General features: G+C 41.9%; 1 protein-coding gene across 5 annotated transcripts in view; it reads left to right on the top strand.

The window, feature by feature from the left end:
• Nucleotides 1-13,887, top strand: part of DSCAM (DS cell adhesion molecule) — a 939,729-nt gene that overhangs the window by 879,085 nt on the left and 46,757 nt on the right. For all 5 annotated transcript variants that reach the window (XM_054675091.2, XM_054675090.2, XM_016938555.4 and 2 more), the window contains one exon: nt 9,194-9,224. In XM_054675091.2, coding sequence (XP_054531066.1) covers nt 9,194-9,224 — 31 coding nt within the window. The remainder of the gene's footprint in view (nt 1-9,193; nt 9,225-13,887) is intronic.

Raw genomic sequence — 13,887 nt, 5'->3', positions numbered from 1 at the left:
CTCAGAACTATAAAGGTGACATTGTAGTGGCAGTGGGTCAAGGCTTGCAAGGGGCAGACTCATCTCCGTAACTGTGCAAAGCGCTGCCATAAAAGGACAGTGCCAGAGGTGAGGGTGGTAAAGGGGAATCGATGAAAGGTCAGGCCTTGCCCCAGAAAGACCTTTGTTTCTTAGCCCTGCAGGGCCCTGAAATGTTCATTAATGATACAAAGTATTTTCAACTCACTCATGGAGGGAAATTGCAGCTGCAGAGTTTAAAGGAATAGGTGCCTGTCTATTAAATATCCGGAGAGCATTAGTCGAATCACCCAATAACAAGCAAACAAACCCACATAAGGTACAGACTCTGTGCCTCTGGGAGAATAAGTTCAAATATATTTACAGACTCTACAGACAGAATATTTTGATTGTCAAAATTAAGGACAACATTTCTAGTAACATGTCAGTGTTGCGTGAGCAACCATCTATCAGGATCAAAAACGGAAATAAGGAGATTTGAATTATAGAAAAATATTATAGGGATCCCCAGTGGATGTTTTTAGAGTGATTAGGTGGGATCAATTTTATATGGTTGAAATTGATCACATTTTTCAATTGCTACAAACAGCAAAAATGTTTCTAAGCTGAGTATGTTTTACTGTATAGACAAGTAACCTAGTTAGATGAATATAATATGTTATTTTATGTAAAATTTTAGAAAGAAAGAAAGAAAATGGGACTCTAGCAGTGTAGTCAACCTATATTCTCTCTTCCTGAGTACTTTACTAATTTTAGAGCATGGCGACCTCCTAAACTCTAAATTGCCTGCAAGTGCCCACATTTTTTTAAAAAATCTATAACCTTATCCAGGAGTTCAGGAGCCACATTTTGCTTTTAATGATGCCCTGGTTTTTCTTGAACTTCTAGATCCTTTGAAGTGCAAGGTTATAGAGTGAGTCACTGGTTGGGCCTGAGATCCCAGCAGCCCTAACCTTATAAAATGTGATCCCGTGTCAAGTAATCAACTCCAATATTTCTAAAAGCCTCCTCCTTTGGTATGCATTTACGCAAGAAGGCACAAGCTTCTGTCGGCACCAGTTAGTGTGGGTCAACCTGCAGGACTTCAAATAAGCTAAAGATAAAAATCAGTGAGTGATGTCACATTTGACCATGCTTTTGTGGCAGAGTGTCTTGCTTCTCTTGAATGGAAATGTGTTTATTATTTTAAACATGCTTTGAAATGGATTGTTACAAAACTGATCAATTCCGGAAGAGACTGTTCCCAGAAAGGATCTGGGTTCATGGTGCTATGCAGGCAGATTAAGGGGTAGGTTATGAGAAATCATTGTTATTTTCTGAGTACTAACAGGACATTTATCTGCTCTGCAAATGAGTCCAAAGCTCCCCTCATTTGGAAAACCAAAAGGTAACTTGAACTTTACTAACCTAAAGCAGGAATGTGCATCCAGGAACCCAGTGACACTCAGACTTGAGATAGACTCAAAGTTTCAATAGATGCCCCAGCACTAATGCATAAAGCCACCCTGAATGTGGGAAGCCCACATTGTTAATGCATGAGTAGCACACATGCACCCTAGAGCTTTCGTTACCAAGTGTGGCTAAGATGGCATTAGAAGCCTGTACCCTGAAACTCTTTAGTTCTGTGCTTTGTGTTTTCTTTCTTTCCTTCTTTCTTTCTCTTTTTCTTTCTCTTTCTCTTTTCTTTTCTTTTCCTTCCTTCCTTGCTTTTCTCTCCTTCCCTCCCTCCTTCCCTACCTTCCTTCTTTCCTTCTATCCTTCCTTCCTTCTCTCTCCTTCCGTCCCTCCCTCCCTCCTTCACTCCCTCCCTCCCTCCCTCCTTCCCTACCTTCCTTCCTTCCTTCCTTTCCCCTTCTCTCTCCTTTTTTCTCTGTCTCCCTCTCTCTTTCTCTTCCTCTCTCTTTCTTTCTGTCTTCGTTTCTTAATGAAATTATTCTCTTAAAACATCAAACTTGTTATGGCAAACTGAATAGAAAAGGCTCTCTGCATCTGACAGCGGGAAGCAAAAGAGCATGGGGGTGAGGGGGAGTCGAGGGCTACCAGTGGAGGGGAGCCAGGGAGTGGGTAGTCAGGAGGGGATTGTGGGTCTCAGCCGGGCCCTGGAGCTCTGCCTTGCCTGGGTGTCCTATTTTGTCTGTGTCTGTGCATGCAGTTTTTTCAGATTACCAGTATATATGGCCTTCTTTTTTTAATATATGTCTGCCACAGTTTTCAAATTAGCTTTCATCTGAGCATTGTGATGATTGGAAGTCCTATTTGGGATCTTATAAAAACATAAATGCAGGTTTATAGCCCTTGCAAAAATAGCTACTTTATGAGACTATTTCAATTCCACAGAAAGGCAGGGACTGTTGAGGGAGAGGCTGCAAATAAAACCTTTTGATGGATAGTAATATAAGGTCAAAATCTGCCACCCTCAGAAAGTTTTTTTGTGGATATCTGCAAGTGACTGTCCAGTAGAAGTATTAACCTAAGCGTCTTCCATTTTACGTAACTAGAACTTCAGATATGAAAATGTAGCCATGTGGCTATAAACAAGATTTCTCTTTTTTAAAGAAGCATTTGGGTGTGCAAAATGTGAGGCAGTTCAGCCTCTCAAGCTTTGCACAGCTGCAGTGCCTGGGGCCATGGTGGGCACTCTCCCACGCCATGCTGTGTCATGCTCTGCTGATGTGCACCTTCATGCCAGGCACAAGCCCAGGATGCAAGCCGTGGTCTACAAACAGAACACAGGAACTGGGCAAGAGCAAGCTGGGAGCCTCCTCATCCAAGCAGAGGTGCCATTTCCCAAAACTCGATCTAACCACATACTAATCCACAGGCTACTAATGCTTCCCATTGTTTCGCTCCTCTTTCTTCCCCATAGTACTTCACTATACACCATCCTGCCTTAGTCTCTCAATAGCCATGCAAAATGGTTGAGTATGAACTGCCCATTATGATGCCCCAATTTTCTTTCTTTTCTTTTTCTTTTTTTTTTTTTTTTTTTTTTCTGAGACAGAGTTTTGCTCTTTTTGCCCAGGCTGGAGTGCAATGGTATGATCTCAGCTCACCACAACCTCCACCTCCTGGGTTCAAGCGACTCTCCTGCCTCAGCCTCCCAAGTAGCTGGGATTGTGGGCATGCACCACCATGCCCGGCTAATTTTGTATTTTTAGTAGAGACGGGGTTTCTCCAAGTTGGTCAGGCTGGTCTCAAACTCGCAACCTCAGGTGATCCGCCTGCCTCAGCCTCCCAAAATGCTGGGATTATAGGCATGAGCCACCGCGTCCAGCCATCATACCCCATTTTCTGACATGAAAACTGAAGGCCAGCTATAGAATTATCCAGAATCACATATGAGTCCAGGCAGAGCTAGAAGAGAGTTCAGATCAATCTCCCTACCCCACTCCTCTTGCCATGAAACTTCTGCAGGATTTTGAATATTCAAGTAAGAAACAGGTTGTCTCATCAATATTAAGTAAGCTCTAAAGGTTTATCAATTATACCTGGAATTAGAAGATGTATTAACACAGTATCAATAGCTACTATATAATTTTATGTTTGCCCATCAAAAATACTTGGTCTATTGATTTTGTATTTCGATATTCACTACCCTTCAGCCTTCCCCTAATTATATTTTAAATATGTATACATTATATATAGAGAGAGGCACATATACATATTCCTTCTAGCTTGCATATCTTCATCCTACTGTCTCTCTGATTCTTTTCTCCACTGAATACTTGAGAGTATTCTGTCCTCAGCTACACTACCTCTCAATTACCCCCAAATTCTCACAGTCCCCTTCCACTCGCCACCCAAATGTAACTGTTCTCCTGACGACAGATGACCAGTTATTCTCTGATCTCCAAATTATCCTTTCAGCCATCATTTTTTAGCCCTCTTTGCAGCATTCAGAGTGTTAGCAAATGTTGTCTTTTGAAATTCCTTCCTTCCACATTTTAATATCACTAGATTATCCTGGTATCATTTCTCCATCATTTCCCAGCCCAACAGATAAGGGAGGAGCCCAGAGCCAAGGATGGAAGTGTGGGAGTAGCAAGGGGCTTTAGAAAAGATGTCGCAACGTCTGAATCTCAGACTGATCTGAAATGTGTGGAAAAAAATGTGACAGGCAATGCAAGGGCTGTTTAGCTGTGTTTGGGCAAGAAGAACAAGTCTGTGAACAATGTTCTCATATTAACAGATGGCAGGTAGACAGGAGAGCTGCTCAGCATCTGCTTTGCTTGATGTGTACCAGGAGAAACGCTATTTGAATCAGAAAATGTGGACCAGGAATTATAAAAAGAAGGAAGGAAGGAAGGAAGGGAGGGAGGGAGGGAGGGAGGGAGGGAGGGAATGAGGGGAGGGGAGGGGAGGGGAAAGGAGAAACTCAGGATGCTTATGAAAATAATCAGCACCCTGATAGTTTAAAATGATTTATTTTTTTTCAAAACATACTCTGTGTTAGCCATTATGTGGAGGTGGAGATGTTGCTTTTTGCAGACAATGTTTACCAAGAACTATTACACAAGTTCCAAAGCGTAAGCAGCCTAATGCAGACAGAATAAATGCTGTGCTGTTTCACTGAAGGGAAAGATCTCCACCACTTAAAAAATTAGGGAAGCTGTCATGGGGTTCCAGTCCCATGATTCTGAAGGATAACATTTTAGGGTTCTGAACAAAATTTTTCCAGACATAACCCCAAGATCTTTCTGGATAACCTTTGAACAATCAAATGCAAATTAGAGGTGTTAGAAAATGATTATGCAGATGGTCCCTGACTTACTATGGTTCAACTTAGGAGTTTTTGACTTTGCAATGGTGCAAAAATGATATGCATTCAGTAGAAACTGTATTTTGAATTTTGATCTTTGTCTGGGTTAGTGATATGTGATCCATCGTTTTTACATGAGATACTCAACACCTTATTATAAAATAAGCTCTGTGTTAGATAGTTTTGCCCAACTGTAGGCTAGGGTAAATGTTCTGAGCACATTGAAGATAGGCTAGGCTAAGCCCTGATGTTTGGTAGGTGAGGCATATTAAATGCATTTTTGACTTAATTATATTTTCAATTGATGATGGGTTCATCAGGAGGTAATCATAAGTCAAAGAGCATCTATACCCTGGACCCATTTTCAACAACAATAGATTAATTCTGGACATTATAGACTGAAATAAGTTAGTTGAGGTTATAGAAAGGATGTTTTGTGAGCAATCAGGGAAGGGAAGGGACCACCAGGGGCCCAGACAAACTCCATTTGCATTTTGACAGGGCTGATTAATAAGGGTACACCAGAATGTAGCTGAAAGCATGGGCAGGCTAATCCAATCTTGGAGGCCACATACATCCTGGTGGGGAAGCTAATGTATTAGAGGGACAAATCCACATTTTAAGAGATTTTAAAAGGCTGGAAGCAAGAAGATACAGTTTAATAGGAATAATTGTGAAGTCTTCTATAGAAGTTGTAAAAAAAAAAAGTTCATTTGCAACACGTATAATGAGCATTGTGCTCTCCCTAGTGTGCTAGAAGATCAAGAATTACCAGCGTCTTTCTCAGCCTCATTTTATAAAGAAATAAAAAAATCACAAGCCTTTCAAAGAAGAGAGTCCCAAGTAGGGAATTACCTAGAAATCATTCCGTATGAGGAGTGGCTGAGAAAATTAGAGAATGTAACCCAGAAAAGAGAAAGCTGAGGCCAAGCAAGGGAAATGCAGCTACATGGAAATATCTGAACAGCTGGCAAATGACTTCAGGTTAAAATTACATCAAGGAATTTCTGCACAAGAAAAGGAAGATGTCTCTCACAATTAAATGTGTCCTCAGGAAATCTTTGTGCAGCTTCACTATGGATCAGGGACAGGACTGTGCCCAAAAGGGCCAAGAGAAAGACAACCCGAAAACAGGTGGGCACAGTATGAGCTGGGAAGGGCTGTCTGAGATATAAGGCAGAGGTCCAGGGAAGCGGAGGGAACCGAAGCTTCACCCCTGCCTACTGGGCATGGGAGGGTACACGGAGCAAGTTGCGTCTGCATGGGGCGGTGGGGACGATGGAGGGCTTTGCACTAGCAAAGTCTTGGGCTCTCTGCAGAAAGTGGCAAGTGCAGGAAACTCAGAGAGAGGTTGGAGGTTACAAGTGAGCGGCAGCGGAGCTGGATGACAGCTTGGGCCAGCACAGAAGGTGGGTTCTCTGTGCTAATGAGGGCTGTTGCAGTGAGGTCCCTTTGAAGGTTTCAAAGCACAGGTATCACTCAGTAAGATGGATTCCAGTCTTCACCCTTCCTGCAGTGTAGGCATCAGTGTTGGGCACACCAGCAGTAAGGATGCTGACTAATAAGTGAGATTAGGACTGAGAAGAGAAAAAACAAAGGTTCCCCTGGGGACATGCTGGCTGGGAGAGACCTGCAGACCTGGAAGGCAGGAGAGTACTGGGAGGAGAGGAAGGACACTAGGTGTGCAGCAGGAGCACCGACCCCAACCGTGGAGTGGCAGTGGCCCCAGCTCTGGATTCATGCAGACAGAGAATATGTGTACGTCTGTGTAAGACATTGTGAAAGGGATCCCAACATTCATTAGGTGGCCAATCTGAGAAGTCTTTATTGCTCTTAAGATTCTGTGATTCCGGGACTTTAAATTTTTTTCTTGGCTTGTCTCAGACTCTCTTCTCACCCTCAACAAAAGTGTGTCCCAGATGAGATTTTGCCATCTTCTTTTTGCACTCTCTCTATGGGGATATGAAAAACACCCAGACCCTCATCTCAGCCCTGGCATCTTTCCAAATTTGATTCCAAATTTGCCTCTGAACAGCCTCACCTAATGTCCCCCGATATTGAAACTAGACAAGTCTCTCCCCAGATTGCTGCTTCCATGTTGTTCTAGTCCATTCCTGTCACTCATGTTACTACATCCAGCTCTGCATATCCCAAATCTTGCCCTTTTCCTGGACTCCCTGCAACTCCTCCTTGTCCCACTGTACACCTGGTAGGACTCTGATTCGTACAGATTTCCTCTATCTTCACATTGTAATGTTACCCACGTAACCCCGGCTCTCTTCTCTAATGCCCAGAGCCTCTCACTTGGACTAAGGACTAAGAAGCTTTCAACAAGTCCCAGGCCCCCACCTCCACATTCAGAGCATTCTGGATCACCTGGTGGATGCTAGTTCACAGCACCCACAGCCATCCACCACCCACCTCTGCCCTCCTTTTTCCTCTCTCCCTTTGGCCCAGGTAGAAGCTTTCAGGTCAGTAATACAAAGTCACATCTCCTTAGCTCTTTAATGTCTAGACTATGCACCAGACCACCATCCTGGCAACTTCTCTGTCCAGTCAAATTGACCTAGACTTTACTTCTCAAATGGGCTCATAATTCCGATGCATGTGAATTCTCTGCATGGAGCACACTGCCCGTTCATGGCAAAGCTCCCCACGTCCCATGCTCCTTTAAGGGGGGGTCAGTGTTAGGTTTAGGGAAGGGTTGACCCAAACGGCTTTGGGCATCTAGACCTGTGAAAGACCTTAGCCTTGGGGAGGATGCCTGCACGTGGCAGCCAAGAGAGGTCTGCTGTCGGCATGGCAGTCATTGTGGGGAGCTCTTTTGTCCCTGCTGGACTCTGCAATTCCTTAGTACATTGCCATGAACAGCTCATAGGAGACAGCTGTGATGACTGACCAAGAATAGGAAAAGGAGAGATTATTGTGGTGGGCAGAATGAGGAAAGCAGTTGATTCAGAAGACAATTGAGGCTGAGAACTCTTTCAAGTGTGAACTGCAGTGGGATGTTTACTCCTTGAATTTGTTTCCCCCTTTTTAGAGTATTGTACCAGCCACTGCTTGGTAGTTCATTGGAGCTAATTAAGTCCAGGCTTCTGGCATTATATGTATGTGTATATATATGTGTGTGTGTATGTATATATATATATACACACACATGAAGTATATATAAGCACATATATATATATATATATATACTTTGTAAGTGTTAAATCATTCAGGGAAAGAGGAAATTCATTATATTTACTGTGTCTTTGCAGATAAATATAAAGACATGAACTGGGAAATCCAATCCTATTTTGATTTGTTTTCTTTGCTGTGTAGGTGGAGTAGATGGGCCCTGTTTCATTTCCCAGGCTGAACCCATCTGTGCGCAAAACCAGGCCCCATCTTGGGGTTACCACTGGGACTGGCCGACTTAACGAATGAAGCTTGGCTCATGGCAAGGACAGCCTCTACGTGGTCATTCTGTGACTGTCCACGTCTTTCAGAAATAGCATGCTGCCCACTGTGCAGAAACTGACTACATTTAATTGTCAGCCCCCAAAGGCATGAGATGGAAATGCTCCCACATACGTATACTTTCACTGCAGAGCTGGTCACACTGTCAGCTGAGTCCATTTCCGGAAAGTTCTGTTCATTGAACAGTATACTTAGCATCAAGACTTTTTAGAGAGCAATGAAATAAAAACAAAAAGAAGGTTTTTGTGCTCTAAGTAAGGAAACATTCATTTTTGCCAGGACCAAATGTGTAAAAAGAATAAATTATATTTTAAGGGAAACGGGAATTTCAAAATAACACCACCAAAAAAAGGGATTTTTTTTTTTCCTACACTTTTAGTCAGGATTCCTTCTGTCAAGAGTGGTAACCCGGTCTTGGTAAACAGTGTGCTCAGAGAAAAAAAAAAATAAAGTTTTTTTAATTTCTGAATTCAAAATAAACATCTAAGTTTCCAGGAACATTTATATTTCATTTATACGATTCTTTGGTCAACCCAAGGAACTCAGAGCTCTGTAATAATGCCACTTACTTCTGATATTTTGATAACAAAAAGCATGGGTTTGTTCAACGTAAATGATATACCCTCAAAATGTTAATTTTCTGACTACTGAAAATAAAATTGGATTTCCTAGAAGTGACTGTAGGTTGGAATAAAACATTTAGTAGATGTCTGAGAATGTTATAATCATAGGATAGTTATGTTGATATTTTTGTAATTAATAAAATACATTTTAAAAGTCCCATTTAGAAGAAATAAGGACTCCATGAAACTCTAGGTCATTAGTAGTGAGCTGGGTATATGATTGTGTTTCAAAATGACTGTTCTGATCTGACTGTAGAGTATTTGTCGTAAATGCCTAAGTGGATGTTAATGAGTTATTTACCATGTACTAATGTTAACTTTCTTTCCCCAGATGCAAAGAGTTTAGCTGAAATGCTCATGAGGTAAGAACAAGACCTAGCACCCCAGATATCATGTTTGAAAGAACAATTTCCAACTTGCCTTGATGATTTCTATTTTTTTAATAATGGCAGTCTGAAATTGATAATGTCTTTTCTTTTTAGAAAAGAATGTAATTTCCTATACATTCCAAAATATCCATGTAATGCCTAGCTGAAGGTGTAGATGAAAATGATGTATTTGTAGACATGCCACAGGTAGTTGTCTTGTTGGCTGGACACAACCAATAGAAGGCTTCCCATTAGCCTGGGAACAGAAGCACGTAAAGAGGAAGTAGCTTTAGTTTTGCCTTCATCTAAATTTACTACTGGTGAGGTCAAGCCTTCTTTCTAACAGAATAATCCAAGTTAAAAGAAAAGCACAAAAGGAATGTGCTATGCCCCATGCTCTTCAATGGCTCTGCGTCTCCATCAGCACCCTCCACCAGGGCACCCTTCAGCTCCTCTTACCACTGTCTGTTCACTGTCTATTCTGGTCCTGGAAGTCACAGCCTTCATAGTTCATCCTCGTGTTAGGAGTAGCCAGCACAGTAGTTGCCCCATTCATAACCGTGGAGGGGATGAATGAAGAGTGGTTATTGAATAAGTACGAGAATGTTCACAACTGTGGAAGACAGAAATGCATCCTTCACAGCTTTCCTTTCACACGTCCACAGGCTTGTGATTGGCAAAGCTGTGACAAGTGTGTTACTTTCACGTCCCCAAACTCTATTTTCCACCCAGTCCCCCTCTTCAAATGTTCAGTTTTCTTGTGCTGTCCAACCTTTTTACTCTGTAAATACTGGAACACTCTGATATGAAGCATTTACACGTATGGATTAATTGCCTGACGTGTTACCTCACCCTGATATTTGCATTTTAGGCCTTTCATATTGCAATGATTACCTGAAAAGTGAAAAAGGAAAATCAGAGTCTAGGAAATAAGTAGGGAAAATGTCAAGGACTCCGATAGTGAACTCAACATTGCCAGTTTAGGATGATTTACGTGGGAGAGAGAGGGTGGATCTAGGACCTCTTCCCACTCCCATCACCAACACATTTGCCTGTGACTTCCTCCTCCATCTATACATATAAAATTAGTACTCTTTGTTATTTAAAAACTTCCCATGTTCCATATCACTAGTATCTTTGAAGACCGAAGGCAGTAGTAGAATGCCATTGGCACACAGATTCCATCCTACAGACATTTTGTTTGGCCATACTGTATTTCAAAACAATGTGAATCGTAGGTAAAACAATGATATGAAGGATGAAGGATAAGTCTTTTCCTTTTTTCTTTTTCTTTTCTTTTTTTTTTTTTTTTTTTTTTTTTTTTTTTTTTTTGAGACAGAGTTTTGCTCTTGTCGCCCAGGCTGGAGTGCAATGGTGCGGTCTTGGCTCACTGCAACCTCCGCCTCAGAGGTTCAAGCGATTTTCCTGCCTCAGCCTCCCGAGGAGCCAGGATTACAGGTGCCCGCCACCATGCCTGACTGATTTTTGTATTTTTAGTAGAGACAGAGTTTCACCATGTTGGCCAGGCTGGTCTCGAACTCCTGACCTGAGGCAATTCTCCCGCCTCAGCCTCCCAAAATGCTGGGATTACAGGCATGAGCCACCACGGAAGGATAACTCTAAAATACATTTGTTGTGACTGATCTGATGAATGTTGGTGCCATCTGCCAAGATTAGGAAGATAGAGGCAGGCTATGGACTTTTGATTTTTTTGGAAGGTAGGTTGGCAGGAGGTATTGATGGGAATGAAAAGACCTATTTGGGTCATGTTGAATTTGGGATTATTTTTAAGGCATCCAGAGGAAATGTCAGATAGACAACTGGTAGCAGAAATCTGGAGCTCAGAGGAAAAGCAAAGATGCAAATTCCCTGTACAGTATCTCCTTCATAAGGGGTACTTCATCACATTTCCAGGAGAAGATTACAGAAATTGCATGAGATGCCTTCAGCCCGTGCTTTTTGTTTATGTGACATTTATGGGTCACAGGGAACACATCCAAACACACATGCACTTGTGTTAAGCAGATCTGATAAAACAAAGATCTGCTTAACACAAAGAAGCTGGAAAACAAAGAAGTCAGAGTCACTTGACTTGTAATAACTGATCTACCTAATAAAAGAAATTGTCAAAGGTAGACTTTAAAAATATGAATTAGTTGATGACATTTAAAATGAGGAGATTTCACATAAAATTTGGCTTTCTGATTTCTCTTGAAAATGCCCTGGCCATACTAGCACCGCGGAGGTGATAATGGTGCCTGGAGGTAGGCACAGTAGCCCTTTAGAATGGCGTGACTTTTGCTCACCACCGCAGCCCCCACCCCTACCCCACCCCTGGCCTGCTTCACCAGTCCGTACACTGAGCAGGGCTCCTTCAGCCCCCCAGAGAGCTTCTCCTCCCCTCAACTGTGCTCTGCACAACCTACCCTGGCCCCCTCCCCTATCTACTCCCAAACAGTAAATCATGCCTTTGTCCAGAGGCTGTGAAACTGCGGGCTATATTTTCTGACATGTTCAACATTTGCTCAATTAGGATGATTTGCTTTTTCTCTTCTCCTCGTATTCTAGAGTACATTCCTACTCCTTCTCCCTAGCCTCTGAGAAAGACATTAGCAAGCATTCTCTATGAATAGGGCAGTTGCTGTGGTTGCAAGACCATCTGTTGATAAGAGGAGGAATTAATTATGGTCTTCCTATTGCCAGTTACCAGCAGGAATTAGGAACAGTAAAACCAGTAATCACAACCACTTATGATAGTTACAGTGGTTTTCCTTCAAATGGTCAAAGTGATTGAAAAGGAAGAGAATTTTCAAGCTCCTCCAATAGGTGGATTTGTATGGGATTAATTTAGAAGTAAAAGCAAAGCTTTTACCCATGAAAGGTTGGTTCAATCTAAGTTCGGCAGGTGAATGGGCCAAGCAAACAAAAACCTCATTACCTAACTGGTCAATTTAGGATCAACCATATTTGGACATGGCCCAGGGGGTCCAGACAAATCATGTCCATTGGCAGAGAGAAAGATACTGAACAGCTACCCCTGGTCTGTGTTGCTGTTTTCTCTAGAAGTCAAAGGAACTGGCAGCCTGGTACAGTGAGAATACGAACCACAAGTCTGTGCTCTAGGCCGCATGTGGCCATAAGCTGGTTTTCAGATCTTAGTAGGTCATTTTACCACTTTGTTTTCCTTACCTAAAAAATAAAAATAAAATAAAAAATTCAACATTGTTTCTAGCTTTATCACTCCACATTCTGTGTTCTAAATGGATGTAACATTTATTTTTCAACCATTTTCTACCAAGAAGTATCTGCGTATTTCAGGGAGATTAGCTGAGGGCCAGGCCAGGAAGGCAGATTGGACAGCAGAACATACCCACTCAGTCTAGGTCCCCAGGGATCCCTGGCCTGGCAGCATCACCCATTGCTGGGCTTCGTGCTCCTAGATATCCACCTGTTTCACCCATGCACATCACCCCAGAGAAGAGAGACTGCGTCCCTCACACCCAGACAGAAAGATTGTCTTTTTATATTTTTATGTAAGATTTTTATTTTTAAAAAACAGCCTTCTAAGAGGTGTTTGCTCCAAAGAGATAACTGTATACTGTAGAGAGCTAACATATAATGTTTAAGGTCCAGGAATCAGTATTAGCGAGTGAGTTGGGTGTAAGCAGAAAAAGGTTCAAATTAGTTCAGCTTTTTTGATGTTCATATTTTTGTGCACATAATAAAAAATCTCTACCCTAGTGTTATAATGAGCTATGCTCCTAACAGTCCCATAGTCATTGTACATTTAAGGAATGTTCTGTGTCATATTTGGGAGGATGATGGACTATGAAGACTTTGAAGAGTGGCAGTGGCTGCAAATAATTGATTGGCTAAGCTGGGAAATTCTCTGCCCTATGAAACCGTCTCTGCTCTCCTCTTCTTCTCATTTTATTCAAACAACCGGATGGCAAATAAATGGATGGTTGAAGATTATAGCTCAATAATAACTAATATGTTTAGCATGATCCTAGGCCATGCAAAAAAGATGCAATTTTTGCTGCCACGGTGAAAACATTTGGACTCTTTTTCCAGGTTGCATATGAGGTTTGTTCAAATCACTTTTTTAAGGTTTGCTGCCATTCTAATGACCAATTGTTATCATTTTTGAGGTTCACAGAATACAGAGTGATAAATATAAATGTAACAATAGATTGTCAAAAGTGACAGCAAATATTAAGTAATGAAATAACTTAGTTGGAATCCAATGACCTTTTAGAATGAGAAGGATATTATTGCCTCAAAACAAAGTCTTGGGGACATCTCACTCAGCTCACGTTGTGCCCTCAAAATAAATCAATGTGAGGATTTACTTCACAGATATTTATTGAGCACCTACTTTGGCCATATAGTGTTCTAAGTTTTAGGGAGACACAGGAAACAGAGCAGGTGAAGAAAACCCCGGTGGAGCATATTTTCCAGTGAGAGAGGCAGATAATGGATAAGATAAATCAACTAAGTATGTGCTAGAGAGTAATAAGTGCCAAGCAGACAAAATTTAACAGAGAATGGGGAGAGGACACAGAAGACGTCCCCATCGCAGGGCCAGCCTGGCTCCACTGGAAAGATGGCATCTGAGTCGAGCCTTGCAACAAGGGAGCCAGCTATGCGGGTTTTG

The sequence above is a fragment of the Pan troglodytes genome, chromosome 22, assembly GCF_028858775.2.
Source record: "Pan troglodytes isolate AG18354 chromosome 22, NHGRI_mPanTro3-v2.0_pri, whole genome shotgun sequence".
NCBI lineage: Eukaryota > Metazoa > Chordata > Mammalia > Primates > Hominidae > Pan > Pan troglodytes.
Note: the sequence above shows the minus strand (reverse complement) of the source record. Positions and strands in the feature narration are given on the sequence as shown.